The sequence below is a fragment of the Montipora foliosa genome, chromosome 6 (assembly GCF_036669935.1).
Source record: "Montipora foliosa isolate CH-2021 chromosome 6, ASM3666993v2, whole genome shotgun sequence".
NCBI lineage: Eukaryota > Metazoa > Cnidaria > Anthozoa > Scleractinia > Acroporidae > Montipora > Montipora foliosa.
The window spans coordinates 21,187,591-21,205,090 of NC_090874.1; the positions used below are offsets into that span (position 1 = coordinate 21,187,591).

A 17,500-nucleotide genomic window follows, 5' to 3' on the forward strand; every position below is an offset into this window, starting at 1 on the left:
CTTTCAACATTGTTTAAATAATGTTTCTCGCACAGACAAGAGACTAGAATACGAATTCATTAGCGTTTTAAGCCGAACATCTAATTTTAGTGCTATGTTTCTATCGTAAAGTAAAAACACACTTGAGTAATTTCGCTCGATTAGATGCGAATCTTTCAATTTGGTCAACAAATTAGGAAACACCTGTAGCGGACAAACAGCTCTCCGACGGAGGAATCTAATATAATCTAATTATCTCCATTACGAAACGGGTGTGCGTATTGAGTCGACAGCAGTGCAGCAGCAGTGCGTGTTGAGTCGACATGATACCTTCAAATAAAATAATATACGACAACTAGTGCGTCAACGTCACTAAATCAACTTTGAGAAGACAAGGAAGTACATCTGCTATGGTGTCTCTGTTACGACCTTGCGCGCAATCAGCTTCGAGCGCTCTCTGGCGCTTAGACTGCACTTTCGCTACAAAGGCCTCGTCACTGCGAAACGCGTTTTAATGGTAATCATCTTTTTCTGGCTTCTCAACATTGCGCTCCCATCTCTACAGTGGGTACACAATGCAATCGCCCGAGGCCTGCACCTGTTTTCGTGGTTGGCTTTCCTGATCATTGATCGTCGTTCACCACCATCGGCGTCAAATTATGAGACAACAGCTGCAACTGTCTTCCTCTAATCATCATAATTTTAAAAAGCAAGTGAAGTTAGCAGTCGACATAGCTTACGTTTTTGGAATTTATTTCTTGTTCAATCTTCCTGTCCTTGTCGTTACAGCTTTGCACCAGCTAGTTATGGGTCATATAGACACCTACGATTACTACAGTTGGAGCGGAACTGTTGCTTTTTTAAACTCATTTATAAATCCATTGATTTGTCTCTGGCGAAGCGGGGAGATTCGAGATGCTGTTAGGAAGCTTCTCGGAGATAGGCTCTGCAAGAAAGGCGATCCAGATAGCCCGAAATGCACACTTTATTTAATTTAGTTTCTCCTAAAAAAACACCGATATTACGCAGCCTAGTAACAATCCTTTCCAAAGCGCGGGTTCTAAAACAGGAAAGTCAAAATAAAAGGGTTAACGAGCGAGTTAATTACATGATTGATAAAACAAAAATACGTACAAACTTGAAACCGATAATTACAAACCTTATCGGTGATTTCTCCAAGACGTGGAGTAAGCTAAACGGCCAAACACAACTAGTAGACGGCCCAGGAAAACTTGAAACTTATATAACTAAACGGTAAATTCGAACTGTCTACCACAAGACGTAGGGAAGCCAAAAAAAAGAAAACCGCATGTGCTATATTTATATATATCGAAACATGCGTAATGAGGGTTAAATACGCCCCTCTGAGGCTAACGCCTTTGAATAGAAAAAAATGATTAATACAAGAACGAACAAATTACCATGAAAGAACTGCTAATGAGGCGCCTACAAAATATACAGTAACAAACGTCATCAACGTCATCATCATCATCATCATCATCGTCATTAACATCATCACCATCGACGTCATCATCATCATCATCATCAACGTCATCATTAACATCATCAGCATCATTTATCATCATCAACATGAATATTATCATCATCAACATCATCATTAACATCAATATCATCGTCGTAATCATCATCAACAACAACAACATCATCATTATCATCATTAACATCATCACTAACATCACCATCATCGTCGTCATCATCAAAATCCTGTCACAATCACATCAACTGATCAACTTCATTATCATTGTAATCGTCAAAATCCTCAACATCATCATCGTCATTATCACCATCAACACTATTATAAACAACGTCACTGTGATCACAAACATCATTAACATGATCATCATTGTCGTCGTCGTAATCTACATCAATCTACATAATGGTCATCATCATCATCGACACCATCATCATCGTCGTAATCTGCGTCATAGTCATCGTAATCATCATCATCATCACCGTCATTATTTTGGTTAGTCAATGAGGGTAAATATGGGGCAAGTAAAAGCGGACTTTTTGCATGCCTAAAGGCTTAAGAAACAATGCCTGCTAATGAGAGTCAGAAAAAAGAACTAACTCTAACCCCCTCATAATAGCATATGGTGAACGTTTCAAGTCCATGGCGTATTCCCTTCTTTCACTGAATTAGGAATGCTAATTTGCAAACGAAAGATGAAATACATGATCTTGTAAGACATCCTGACCAAGTCATTCACCATTGTGGATTCATATTTTTCCTCAAGTTAGCACCAATTTTTATCTTCTTTTTAGCAAGGCACCTAAACACCCAGCTAAATATACAATATTGCTAAGCTCTCGACAGTATCTTTTAGGAATCAAATGGTAATTTACTACTGTTTCACTGAGAATACAGGATGATCAGCCTGATTGGTTAAAGCCATATTTCATCGTAATATAAAACAAACCAAATAACTGGGTTTTTCCTTAGTAATAAAGAAAAAAAAATGAACTTATTGATTTTAAGGAAAGTGTATAAACACGTAGACATCAGCTGTTAACAAATAATGAGAAAATAATGCTCCCAAGAAAGATTCAAAGGCTTTTTGTGTATTTTTTGCAACTTAAGGCTTTTCAATGACCCACGCCAGTTGGGTTCAAATTTTGATAAATGATTAAAAATATTGATTAAATAAAATCGCTAGCCTTGGAAAACTCAAGATTAATTTGTTTCAATGTTTCAAGGTGTTATTACTCTTCGTAAAACGACTTTGTCTACTTGAGAACTCGGTTGGAGATAAACATTCTCAAGTCAATTGCCACTAGCTTTCGTAGATATGTTGTCGGTCAAATCCGGGCTTAGGAATCAGTTTTTACCTTACGTAGGTTAAATTGGTAATCCTCATTTTACCTAGGTTTAATCTGCACTCTACCTAGTTTAAATCAGATATCAAATCATCTTATCGGTTTCTGTATTCACACTCTTCATACTCAACAATACAACATAGTAAGGGAACAAAGAACTGCACTATGTGCTTACCGGTACTCGAACTAAAGTCCTGTGTCTTCACCATATTACAATACAACGACGAACATGTTCAATCCAACGCAGTTCTTTTCATTATTTACTTTTGCAGAATAAGTCATTTGACGTCCATGTATAACAACCAAAACTAATCCTAACCTGAATTTTAATTTTCTCTAGGGTTAAATTATAGGCTCCAAAAAATAGTTTCTTCAATTCATCTGAGTGAGTATTCAACCATCGTAGGTAAAATGAGGATCACCAATTCAACCTAGGTAAAAACGGATTGAACCTGAGAACGGATTTTACCGGCAGCTGATACATTTGATGTCAAGTTGTACAGAAGGGTTGGGGACAGTCCGTGCAGTTTATTTTGCCGATGGTTTATTTCAATCTATATGTCCACTGTTCCTCTTCATTTCAGTAATTATAATAGGATTTGAAGCGCCTGTAATACGGTCCTTGAAGACTTATATTTTGAACTGGGACTGAAATGACTCTAAGTGAAATGATTAATATATACGACGCTGAGAGCGCGATTTCTCAATCATTCATTCACCTGTACTATGAACTCGTAACAGACCAGCTCCCATATTTCTTGTTTGCTCAGATCACGTTTACTGTAAAGCAGTGCAGCACAAACGCATGAATTTTTTTCAGGCTTCTTTAGCAGCTGCTTAAGTTACTGTCAAGTGCTGTGGTTTGTCTCATTTAGAGCTATCGGTTGTGTAAACACAAAGACTCGCTATACAAGGCGTGGTGCCCTAGGCACACGCAGATGCCGTGGACGCATACAGTATAAAGCTCTACGATACTGAATTAGTGCAATAAAAAGCCGCTAATTGCAATGTGTCCGTAATTTGTTATGAGATGTTACCTGTCATTTCTTTTTTTAAAATCTCCCTTTCCTTTTTCTCGCGCTGCAAATATCTTTTAGGGGTTTCGTCTCTTTCTTACTGTTTGCAGAGTTCATACAGCTGGACTCGTTAAGAAACTCTGGAAACTACAAAAGCGAGGAAAGTGAGGCAGCGCTTCATGCTAACTTGACAGTGACCACGCACAATATTTTGTCCTCAGTTCACAACAGAGTTTTCACAGAATAAATTAATCGAAACTTTATGACTGGCTGTCTTTTAGAAAAAGGCTGTGGTTTATGCATGAATGGTAAGGGCCAAAACAGCGAACAAAAATATGAAACAAAGAAACTCTTTAACCACTGCAGATGAACCCATGTGTAGCACAAAAGTTTCAAGATTTTATTTTTCTTCCCGGATTGATAAAATGCTAAAAATTTAACAAAGAAACCATGGTTGTAGATGTTAATATGTCCTATTTTTCATTAAAGTTCTTATTTGCCTTCCAAATACAAACATTTTAATTGCTTGGCTACCAAATAAAAGCTTTTTCAAATTATGGGCTTTAAAATTGTCTTGAAAAATTTTAGCCTTTAAAAGTAGGGCTTCCTAGACAAGTTTCAGTCTATAGCTTCTTATATCGGCGAGATTAATTGTTAGATGCAAAATTTTGCTCTAATATTGCCCAGGCGTTTTTCAGTAATTAACCAAAAGTTATTTCAGAGACTATTAATTTTTAAAAACTTCATTCAAAAAACAAATATGGTGACTCGCTAATTTAAGTTGGTTGGTTCAGTTTGAACTTTTTACGTAGCGTCATTACGAGAAAATGTTCCTCAGTATGTTCCTCGGTAATGACGTCGGGAGGAATTCAATTTATAATGCGATATGTATAATTCGGATTTTCTACCTCTGAATTAATGGAGGCTCGTGGAACATTTGGAAACGAAACGTCGAAAGATGACAACGTCGTAATTGTAAAAAAGAAAAGTGTTGAATTCTTAAGCTCCTTGATTCTGAAATGAGGCACTTAAAGATCTACCACGGAGACGGCGATGCAATCTTCCCTTTCGTAAGCAAGAGAGACTTACGACAATTTTCACTATCGGCGAGATTAATTGTTAGATGCAAAATTTTGCTCTAATATTGCCCAGGCGTTTTTCAGTAATTAACCAAAAGTTATTTCAGAGACTATTAATTTTTAAAAACTTCATTCAAAAAACAAATATGGTGACTCGCTAATTTAAGTTGGTTGGTTCAGTTTGAACTTTTTACGTAGCGTTATTACGAGAAAATGTTCCTCAGTATGACCTAGCTTCACACTTATTCGGTTTTCGTAGAAAAGTCCAGAGGGTGGCCGGTGGAAAGAAAGAAAAAAATTGCGAACGTCAACACTAGTAAAGCTCGTAGATGACAAGGCTCTTCACTAGAAATCTGGTTAACTGGGTGCAAGAGTTGAATCATTCGCTTTTCAGGTTTCGATTCCAAGGAAGGAAGATAAATATTATGCCTTAACTGACCACTCTCCATGCATCGGCGCTTTCCATGGACAATGAAACTAATATTAAAGATGTAGTAGCTTCAAGTTTGGCTGGTAGTCACGCAGTATGGGACTTAAACTAGAGTTGTCCTCAGTGAGCTCAAGAAAAGGGCCCTAAATACTCGGCCACGTTAACTTCACATAATCACCTATAGAGTTTGGAAGAACGTTTACTTTTGGCCTCTGCTTATAGCTCTGTGAGTATGGCTCACTGGCTAGCATATCCACAGGCTGCGAAGTAGCAGGACGGAAAATTAGCTTTATCACACTTCCAACACGTAAGCCTACAAGGAAGAAGAAGGCTTAAACAGTTAGTTAAAGATATTCAGATATTTATTATGGCTCAATCATTATGGCAAGCTCGTTTTCCTCACTGACCGGTTTTAGACGACGGTGTTATTTTCCGAAATTTCACAAGAAAATCGTCTTTTCGTTGCGATTTCTTCGAGAAAACTTCAGCGATTACCTTCCTAATGGCCTTAACTCTCCACACACAGACCAAAGGATTGAGGGAAGAATTGAAAAATGCCGCTGTTTCAGACCAGCTGTAAAAATTGTAACTGTCAATGTTGCCGAAGAGGAATTGATGGCTAAGGGTGACAACTAGAACAGGAAGATTAAACAGTACATAAACTGCCACGATGGACGCAACATTTATTGCCAGCTTGATTTGCATTTGTCGCATTGCCGACGTGGACGTGAGGTGCTGTTTTTTAATTTGTCTTTGGTGGCGAATTACTGTTTTCAGGATTGTGATTTGGATGATAACAGTAGTTACGAGGAAAAACGACCACATTACCAGATGAATACCTCGAAAAACGTCATTCTGCGCCCATTGCAAAAATGTGAACAGTATGTTTATCAACCAAATGAACAAAGCCGTTTTCAAAACTCGCCGAGGACGGACAATTGCAGAGTATCTTAGGTGATATTCTAAGGCTATGAGTCTTTCACAGCTTACAGCACTCAATGTCGTGAATGACACTCCGTAGTAAACGTAAAATCCCGACGAGTAAAGCATTCTCACCGAGCAGGGAACGAAGCCGTGTGCGTTTTCGAGCAGTCTGTAGGCCACATAGCTCGGTTGAACTAGGATGCCAACCTGGAGGTCCGAGATCGCCAGGCAGGCAAGGAGGATATTGCAAGGCGATTGAAGGGATTTCCTTGTCAAAATCATCAATACTATGAGCAGATTCGCCATGATAGCGAAAGGCGACAACACGGCATTTAAAACACCTGTTACGAGATTAGTTTCGGCTCGTTGATGGAATACGTCGAATTTAGCATCAGGGAGATGGAAGCACTGACCGTCATCACCTGGTCCATGATTCGCTGGCGAAGTTGTGATGCTCAAATTGTGGGAAAGAAAGGTAGTAGAAGACTTCATTCTCCACGGTGTCTCGAAACTTGTGCTTCTCCTACAGTAACTTTGAACATATTGAACCGGAGGCGTACCAGCAAGTATTAAAATACACTTCAATACTGAAAGACTGAAAGTAATTACTAAGGGAATATGTCCGTAAAAACGTCAATAATGCGTTTGTTGATTGTAGCCTATATGTCATGTAATTTGAAAATGTATTTCAAACAGGACAGACATGATGGAGCAGAACTAACCAAGAATCTGCAGCTGATCGAGCAATCTATGATTTTTTTTTTTTTAAATAAAAAAGGAAATTATGCAAATCACTGTATTTTATCGGTAATGACGTCGGGAGGAATTCAATTTATAATGCGATATGTATAATTCGGATTTTCTACCACTGAATTAAAGGAGGCTCGTGGAACATTTGGAAACGAAACGTCGAAAGATGACAACGTCGTAATTGTAAAAAAGAAAAGTGTTGAATTCTTAAGCTCCTTGATTCTGAAATTAGGCACTTTAAGATCTACGACGGAGACGGCGATGCAATCTTCCCTTTCGTAAGCAAGAGAGACTTACGACAATTTTCACTATTAAAGGGGCACTGCCATAAGCTGCGCATGCTCGAGTTTGTTTGCTCTCGAGCCCACGGAAAATTCTAGCCGCCATCATGGATTCACGCGTGAGTCACGTATATTCGCCAGAGTTTCTCCTTTGTCCACCATGGCCCTCCCCAGTGGACACCATTTTGAATTTGTCGATTCAACTTGAAAAAAGTTCACCTAAAACTTTTCAAGTTTTCACAAGAAGCTAGCGCATGCGCTTCTCGTGGCAGTTTCCCTTTAAAGTGCCCATAACCTAAAACGTTTTATTTTCCTATTTGAAAGTCCATATTAAAAAATGAACTTTGGCGAAAGAATTTTTCAATTCCAGCGAGAGACGAATTTTCTACGATTTTTTAATGCTACTTTTATTTGGTACACCCCTTCCGCTGGTCAGGACCTCACGGGCTCGCTGTGACGTAGATTAAGGAATGCTTGTTGGCGTGGGTCTAATCTTTTCTTACTAATCAACGCCAAGGTATCGCTCAGCGATCGTTTTTGGTATTTTTCAGTAAACAAAAAAATCAATCATGCCTATATTTATCATCAAGGAAAGTGCCCCTGAATCTGGAAGTGAATAAACTGGTGATTTAAAAAAAAAAAAATTTGAGGCGAGTAGTTCCCGGTCTCGACGAGTCAGCCAGCGCTAGCACTGAAACTCAGAACTACGCGGAACCCTACGTGGAAGAACCATTAGCAGACGAGGAATGGCTACAAAATTACAGAGAAGAACAAGAGGATAAGGAAGGTCTCGCGAGGGAATTAAAGTCAAGTCTTATGTCTGTTCCTGTAAGCGAATCTCATCCGCCTTCAACGATCTTTTTGTTTTGCTGTCCATACAATACTCTTTGAAGTGAATCTAGCACAGTGAAGAAGTTTTACCGGGCTCCTTTTTACCAAGACAAAATCTGCAGCCATTTTTCCTTCTTTTTTGAGGTATTGCGTTTTGCGAGTCGAAGGATTCCTACGTATACTTATTCTTTTTTTAGGATCAGCTGTGTTGTTACATCGAGTGGTTACGCATCTTTTAGGCATTTTCAACGGAATTATTCCTTACTATACTGTTTATATCGCTATTCCTTTTTCACTTGAAGTCACGTGTTCCTTAATCTAGGTCACAGCAATCGCAATTTTTTTTTCGCGAAACGTCTATGAGATATGTGTAGATTCAGATGACTAAGTGAGAAAAATTAGGTTATGGGCACTTTAAGTTTGTCGTTTGCCAATGAGGAAAAAATTATTTAATCTAGGACTAGATTAGCAGTGTATGTCACTTAGAATTAAAAAAAGAATGCGAAAAAACCTTAGAAAAGAAATAGAAAAAAAGTTGAAAAAGTGGATAGAACGATGTCGAACTCGGTTCAATGGCATTAGTGCAATGAACTTAACCTCTGCACTACCGAAACAACACCTTTAATTAAACTGGCAATTTTAAAGTATTTAAATGAAGCTTCTCCTAACAATTTACTTAAAGCTAACCGAATAAAAAGGCTTGGTTACTAAGAATAGCATCGACCGTCAAAAATGACATCGTTTGTTTACGAAAGAGAAGTTAGCGACGACGACAAAAACGTCACCTCAAAATATAACTTTTCATTATCGTAAGTCTTCCGCCATTGTTCCATCTCGTTCACGTCTCACAATGTGGGCGAAGTATCCTAAAAATAAATTGGTATGAGCGGGTTAGGAGCAAAAATATAGAATAAAAAGTTCGCCTTTGTATGCTAACGGTGGCGTCAAAACCTCAAATTTGATGATTTCGTTTCGTTGTTATGTCTTAAGAGAACAGCAAAACTATGAAATGCGTCAGTGCGGCACGACGTCAACCCAGTATCAAGCTAATTCACCTCAAGGTATGCTAGGCAGAGCCGAGTTGAGAAAGGCCACGGCTTCAGATCAGTTTTGTAGATTGTAGGTATCTATCATGATGTCCATTTGGATGATCTGATGGAAAGTAGTACAACTGGTATGTTAAATCTAAGGGAGGCCACTACAATGAGATAAATGTTTGCGGAAAAGTTACTCTGCTGACGATTGAATGTTTTATAATTACCAAGAGGATGAGCAAGCTCACTAGTATAAAATTGATGAAATCGCGATCTGAAACTCTGTCAAACTTTAGACCAGGCAGAAAAAAGCAACTATGACAGTTCGCTTTCTTGCTGTGCTTTGGTTTTCTTTGGTTTCTGGATTGTTTCTCAGCGTCTTGCCCGTGTACCTTCTTCAATTTTGTAGCTTTTAGTAATTAAAACACCCCCTTGTACATGTTTTGTATGTCGACTTGATTAGCAGTCTGAATTTGCTTAACGGAATCTTTCAACATTGTTTAAATAATGTTTCTCGCACAGACAAGAGACTAGAATACGAATTCATTAGCGTTTTAAGCCGAACATCTAATTTTAGTGCTATGTTTCTATCGTAAAGTAAAAACACACTAGAGTAATTTCGCTCGATTATATGCGAATCTTTGAATTTGGTCAACAAATTAGGAAACACCTGTAGCGGACAAACAGCTCTCCAACGGAGGAATCTAATATAATCTAATTATCTCCATTACGAAACGGGTGTGCGTATTGAGTCGACAGCAGTGCAGCAGCAGTGCGTGTTGAGTCGACATGATACCTTCAAATAAAATAATATACGACAACTAGTGCGTCAACGTCAATAAATCAACTTTGAGAAGACAAGGAAGTACATCTGCTATGGTGTCTCTGTTACGACCTTGTGCGCAATCAGCTTCGAGCGCTCTCTGGCGCTTAGACTGCACTTTCGCTACAAAGGCCTCGTCACTGCGAAACGCGTTTTAATGGTAATCATCTTTTTCTGGCTTCTCAACATTGCGCTCCTATCTCTACAGTGGGTACACAATGCAATCGCCCGAGGCCTGCACCTGTTTTCGTGGTTGGCTTTCCTTATCATTGATCGTCGTTCACCACCATCGGCGTCAAATTATGAGACAACAGCTGCAACTGTCTTCCTCTAACCATCATAATTTTAAAAAGCAAGTGAAGTTAGCAGTCGACATAGCTTACGTTTTTGGAATTTATTTCTTGTTCAAACTTCCTGTCCTTGTCGTTACAGCTTTGCACCAGCTAGTTATGGGTCATATAGACACCTACGATTACTACAGTTGGAGCGGAACTGTTGCTTTTTTAAACTCATTTATAAATCCATTGATTTGTCTCTGGCGAAGCGGGGAGATTCGAGATGCTGTTAGGAAGCTTCTCGGAGATAGGCTCCGCAAGAAAGGCGATCCAGATAGCCTGAAATGCACACTTTATTTAATTTAGTTTCTCCTAAAAAAACACCGATGTTACGCAGCCTAGTAACAATCCTTTCCAAAGCGCTGGTTCTAAAACAGGAAAGTCAAAATAAAAGGGTTAACGAGCGAGTTAATTACATGATTGATAAAACAAAAATACGTACAAACTTGAAACCGATAATTACAAACCTTATCGGTGATTTCTCCAAGACGTGGAGTAAGCTAAACGGCCCAACACAACTAGTAGACGGCCCAGGAAAACTTGAAACTTATATAACTAAACGGTAAATTCGAACTGTCTACCACAAGACGTAGGGAAGCCAAAAAAAAGAAAACCGCATGTGCTATATTTATATATATCGAAACATGCATAATGAGGGTTAAATACGCCCCTCTGAGGCTAACGCCTTTGAATAGGAAAAAACGATTAATACAAGAACGAACAAATTACCATGAAAGAACTGCTAATGAGGCGCCTACAAAATATACAGTAACAAACGTCATCAACGTCATCATCATCATCATCATCATCATCATCATCATCATCATCGTCATTAAACCATCGACGTGAGTATTATCATCATCAACGTCATCATTAACATCATCAGCATCATTTATCATCATCAACATGAATATTATCATCATCAACATCATCATTAACATCAATATCATCGTCGTAATCATCATCAACAACAACAACATCATCATTATCATCATTAACATCATCACTAACATCACCATCATCGTCGTCATCATCAAAATCCTGTCACAATCACATCAACTGATCAACTTCATTATCATTGTAATCGTCAAAATCCTCAACATCATCATCGTCATTATCACCATCAACACTATCATAAACAACTTCACTGTGATCACAAACATCATTAACATGATCATCATTGTCGTCGTCGTAATCTACATCAATCTACATAATGGTCATCATCATCATCGACACCATCATCATCGTCGTAATCTGCGTCATAGTCATCGTAATCATCATTATCATCACCGTCATTATTTTGGGTAGTCAATGAGGGTAAATATGGGGCAAGTAAAAGCGGACTTTTTCCATGCCTAAAGGCTTGCTGTTCCTAAGAAACAATGCCTGCTAATGAGAGTCAGAAAAAAGAACTAACTCTAACCCCCTCATAATAGCATATGGTGAACGTTTCAAGTCCTGGGTGTATTCCCTTCTTTCACTGACTTAGGAATGCTAATTTGCAAACGAAAGATGAAATACATGATCTTGTAAGACATCCTGACCAAGTCATTCGCCATTGTGGATTCATATTTTTCCTCAAGTTAGCACCAATTTTTATCTTCTTTTTAGCAAGGCACCTAAACACCCAGCTAAATATACAATATTGCTAAGCTCTCGACAGTATCTTTTAGGAATCAAATGGTAATTTACTACTGTTTCACTGAGAATACAGGATGATCAGCCTGATTGGTTAAAGCCATATTTCATCGTAATATAAAACAAACCAAATAACTGAGTTTTTCCTTAGTAATAAAGAAAAAAAATGAACTTATTTATTTTAAGGAAAGTGTATAAACACGTAGACATCAGCTGTTAACAAATAATGAGAAAATAATGCTCCCAAGAAAGATTCAAAGGCTTTTTGTGTATTTTTTGCAACTTAAGGCTTTTCAATGACCCACGCCAGTTGGGTTCAAATTTTGATAAATGATTAAAAATATTGATTAAATAAAATCGCTAGCCTTGGAAAACTCAAGATTAATTTGTTTCAAAGTTTCAAGGTGTTATTACTCTTCGTAAAACGACTTTGTCTACTTGAGAACTCGGTTGGAGATAAACATTCTCAAGTCAATTGCCACTAGCTTTCGTAGATATGTTGTCGGTCAAATCCGGGCTTAGGTTGAATCAGTTTTTACCTTACGTAGGTTAAATTGGTAATCCTCATTTTACCTAGATTTACTATGCACTCTACCTAGTTTAAATCAGATATCAAATCATCTTATCGGTTTCTGCATTCATACTCTTCATACTCAACAATACAACATAGTAAGGGAACAAAGAACTGCACTATGTGCTTACCGGTACTCGAACTAAAGTCCTGTGTCTTCACCATATTACAATGACAACGACGAACATGTTCAATCCAACGCAGTTCTTTTCATTATTTACTTTTGCAGAATAAGTCAATTGACGTCCATGTATAACAACCAAAACTAATCCTAACCTGAATTTTAATTTTCTCTAGGCTTAAATTATAGGCTCCAAAAAATAGTGTCTTCAATTCATCTGAGTGAGTATTCAACCATCGTAGGTAAAATGAGGATCATCAATTTAACCTAGGTAAAAACGGATTGAACCTGAGAACGGATTTTACCAGCAGCTGATACATTTGATGTCAAGTTGTACAGAAGGGTTGGGGACAGTCCGTGCAGTTTATTTTGCCGATGGTTTATTTCAATCTATATGTCCACTGTTCCTCTTCATTTCAGTAATTATAATAGGATTTGAAGCGCCTGTAATACGGTCCTTGAAGACTTATATTTTGAACTGGGACTGAAATGACTCTAAGTGAAATGATTAATATATACGACGCTGAGAGCGCGATTTCTCAATCATTCATTCACCTGTACTATGAACTCGTAACAGACCAGCTCCCATATTCCTTGTTTGCTCAGATCACGTTTACTGTAAAGCAGTGCAGCACAAACGCATGAATTTTTTTCAGGCTTCTTTAGCAACTGCTTAAGTTACTGTCAAGTGCTGTGGTTTGTCTCATTTAGAGCTATCGGTTGTGTAAACACAAAGACTCGCTATACAAGGCGTGGTGCCCTAGGCACACGCAGATGCCGTGGACGCATACAGTATAAAGCTCTACGATACTGAATTAGTGCGATAAAAAGCCGCTAATTGCAATGTGTCCGTAATTTGTTATGAGATGTTACCTGTCATTTCTTTTTTTAAAATCTCCCTTTCCTTTTTCTCGCGCTGCAAATATCTTTTAGGGGTTTCGTCTCTTTCTTACTGTTTGCAGAGTTCATATAACTGGACTCGTTAACAAAATCTGGAAACTACAAAAGCGAGGAAAGTGAGACAGCGCCATGCTAACTTGACAGTGACCACGCACAATATGTTTTCCTCAGTTCACAACAGAGTTTTCACAGAATAAATTAATCGAAACTTTATGACTGGCTGTCTTTTAGAAAAAGGCTGTGGTTTATGCATGAATGGTAAGGGCCAAAACAGCGAACAAAAGTATGAAACAAAGAAACTCGTCGAGTTTCATAACCATCTTCATACATTAACTAAGCTGTTTGTTGATCGCCATCTTGGATAATCACTTGTGCTTTAATGTGAATTCGAACAAAAGCAAATCGTGAAGCAACTGACCCTTTTGATGATACGTCTTCGTGTTTACTAACTTCTTTAAAAGATAACCACTGCAGATGAACCCATGTGTAGCACAAAAGTTTCAAGATTTTATTTTTCTTCCCGGATTGATAAAATGCTAAAAATTTAACAAAGAAACCATGGTTGTAGATGTTAATATGTCCTATGTTTCATTAAAGTTCTTATTTGCCTTCCAAATACAAACATTTTAATTGCTTGGCTACCAAATAAAAGCTTTTTCAAATTATGGGCTTTAAAATTGTCTTGAAAAATTTTAGCCTTTAAAAGTAGGGCTTCCTAGACAAGTTTCAGTCTATAGCTTCTTATATCGGCGAGATTAATTGTTAGATGCAAAATTTTGCTCTAATATTGCCCAGGCGTTTTTCAGTAATTAACCAAAAGTTATTTCAGAGACTATCAATTTTTAAAAACTTCATTCAAAAAACAAATATGGTGACTCGCTACTTTAAGTTGGTTGGTTCAGTTTGAACTTTTTACGTAGCGTTATTACGAGAAAATGTTCCTCAGTATGACCTAGCTTCACACTTATTCGGTTTTCGTAGAAAAGTCCAGAGGGTGGCCGGTGGAAAGAAAGAAAAAAAATTGCGAACGTCAACACTAGTAAAGCTCTTAGATGACAAGGCTCTTCACTAGACATCTGGTTAACTGGGTGCAAGAGTTGAATCATTCGCTTTTCTAGTTTCGATTCCAAGGAAGGAAGATAAATATTATGCCTTAACTGACCACTCTCCATGCATCGGCGCTTTCCATGGACAATGAAACTAATATTAAAGATGCAGTAGCTTCAAGTTTGGCTGGTAGTCACACAGTATGGGACTTAAACTAGAGTTGTCCTCAGTGAGCTCAAGAAAAGGGCCCTAAATACTCGGCCACGTTAACTCCACATAATCACCTATAGAGTTTGGAAGAACGTTTACTTTTGGCCTCTGCTTATAGCTCTGTGAGTATGGCTCACTGGCTAGCATATCCACAGGCTGCGAAGTAGCAGGACGGAAAATTAGCTTTATCACACTTCCAACAGGTAAGCCTACAAGGAAGAAGAAGGCTTAAATAGTTAGTTAAAGATATTCAGATATTTATTATGGCTCAATCATTATGGCAAGCTCGTTTTCCTCACTGACCGGTTTTAGACGACGGTGTTATTTTCCGAAATTTCACAAGAAAAGCGTCTTTTCGTTGCGATTTCTTCGAGAAAACTTCAGCGATTACCTTCCTAATGGCCTTAACTCTCCACACACAGACCAAAGGATTGAGGGAAGAATTGAAAAATGCCGCTGTTTCAGACCAGCTGTAAAAATTGTAACTGTCAATGTTGCCGAAGAGGAATTGATGGCTAAGGGTGACAACTAGAACAGGAAGATTAAACAGTACATAAACTGCCACGATGGACGCAACATTTATTGCCAGCTTGATTTGCATTTGTCGCATTGCCGACGTGGACGTGAGGTGCTGTTTTTTAATTTGTCTTTGGTGGCGAATTACTGTTTTCAGGATTGTGATTTGGATGATAACAGTAGTTACGAGGAAAAACGACCACATTACCAGATGAATACCTCGAAAAACGTCATTCTGCGCCCATTGCAAAAATGTGAACAGTATGTTTATCAACCAAATGAACAAAGCCGTTTTCAAAACTCGCCGAGGACGGACAATTGCAGAGTATCTTAGGTGATATTCTAAGGCTATGAGTCTTTCACAGCTTACAGCACTCAATGTCGTGAATGACACTCCGTAGTAAACGTAAAATCCCGACGAGTAAAGCATTCTCACCGAGCAGGGAACGAAGCCGTGTGCGTTTTCGAGCAGTCTGTAGGCCACATAGCTCGGTTGAACTAGGATGCCAACCTGGAGGTCCGAGATCGCCAGGCAGGCAAGGAGGATATTGCAAGGCGATTGAAGGGATTTCCTTGTCAAAATCATCAATACTATGAGCAGATTCGCCATGATAGCGAAAGGCGACAACACGGCATTTAAGGCACCTGTTACGAGATTAGTTTCGGCTCGTTGATGGAATACGTCGAATTTAGCATCAGGGAGATGGAAGCACTGACCGTCATCACCTGGTCCATGATTCGCTGGCGAAGTTGTGATGCTCAAATTGTGGGAAAGAAAGGTAGTAGAAGACTTCATTCTCCACGGTGTCTCGAAACTTGTGCTTCTCCTACAGTAACTTTGAACATATTGAACCGGAGGCGTATCATCAAGTGTTGAAATACCACTTTCGCCTCTTTCTTAAACACTTCAAATACGAATGCAATATGTCCGTAAAAACGTCAATAACGCGTTTGTTGATTGTAGCCTATATGTCATGTAATTTGAAAATGTATTTCAAACAGGACAGAAAAGATGGAGCAGAACTAACTAAGAATCTGCAGCTGATCGAGCAATCTATGATTTTTTTTTTAAACTAAAAAAGGAAATTATGCAAATCACTGTATTTTATCGGTAATGACGTCGGGAGGAATTCAATTTATAATGCGATATGTATAATTCGGATTTTCTACCACTGAATTGAAGGAGGCTCGTGGAACATCTGCAAACGAAACGTCGAAAGATGACAACGTCGTAATTGTAAAAAAGAAAAGTGTTGAATTCTTAAGGACGTTCGCGCTAATTGTTTGTGCGCAACGTAACTGCGCAGGTAACGCGACTGTAATATGTCACACATTACTTCGAGCATTAGTGAAGTTGAGGTTTGAAAACCTTTGCAGAAACCGCGGACGATAAGTCTTGCACAGCGTTGGATAAGAGAAGATCGTGATCAGTCAAAATTGATTAAAAATATTTAGGAAAGTCAAGTAGACTACTGCACGACTGATGTTCGCGTTGTTTTTATCAGTCGTGCACTAGTCTACTTGACTTTCATAAATATTGTTCAAGCATTAGTTAAAATAACATGGCGACAAAAACGCCGGGGAAAAAATTCCCGGCCGGCAAAAGAATGGCACATTTATTTCCGAATCATCATGAAACGTTAAAGAGAAGTGAGTGGGAGGATGGATGGAAAAGCTCTTTAAAAGGTAGCTGCTTATCGAGTAGTGGCTGAAAGTTTGTAAAACTCGAGGACGAACCGTTGCGTAAATTTAACGGGGCTGTTTCTTTTTTTAATGTTTTTATTACCCTACGAACTTAAGTTCAAAGTGAATGTATGTTTTTGAAGTTCTTATCCTTTACTTTCGTGAAAATAGAGCAGTATTTTCGTCCTCGTTGGCTTGAATAGTGCGGACCTGCGTGGAAAAAACCAGCGATAAAATTTCACAAAAACCACACTCCAGAAGACGCGCATGACGGCAATGGGGAATATTATACAAAACACTAACCAAATGAAGATGACGACTGCTTAAAACTTCGTTGCTATGCTCGAGAAAGCTTTGTTTTGGGGTAAAAACCTTTCATCCCTTCAACGATCGAGCCTCTCTTGTGTTCCAGTCCTTCCCCGACAGGTCACGCAAAAACGTGACAAACGAAGTTTTCCAAGCGCTTCGTAAAATCACATCGATTTTACTCCCTT

The 17,500-nt window shown here is 38.5% G+C and overlaps 2 protein-coding genes across 2 annotated transcripts in view; both read right to left on the reverse strand.

Moving 5' to 3' along the window:
- Positions 1-4,259: 4,259 nt before the first annotated feature.
- LOC138008843 (melanocyte-stimulating hormone receptor-like) lies at positions 4,260-7,614 on the reverse strand. The gene has a single exon (XM_068856131.1). It carries the CDS (start codon positions 6,756-6,758, stop codon positions 5,742-5,744), a length of 1,017 nt encoding a protein of 338 aa, XP_068712232.1. The 5' UTR covers positions 6,759-7,614; the 3' UTR covers positions 4,260-5,741.
- Positions 7,615-14,133: 6,519 nt separating this feature from the next.
- Positions 14,134-17,500, reverse strand: part of LOC138008844 (melanocyte-stimulating hormone receptor-like) — a 5,408-nt gene continuing 2,041 nt past the window's right edge. The window contains exon 1 of the mRNA XM_068856132.1: positions 14,134-17,500. This exon is cut by the window's right edge and continues 2,041 nt beyond it. Within this exon, the coding sequence (XP_068712233.1) occupies positions 15,103-16,119 (1,017 nt within the window). The 5' untranslated portion in view covers positions 16,120-17,500 and the 3' untranslated portion in view covers positions 14,134-15,102.

Excerpts from the sequence above, each read along its gene's own strand:
- LOC138008843 (XM_068856131.1), bottom strand. The coding sequence starts at position 6,758 with ATGAAGTCTTCTACTACCTTTCTTTCCCACAATTTGAGCATCACAACT.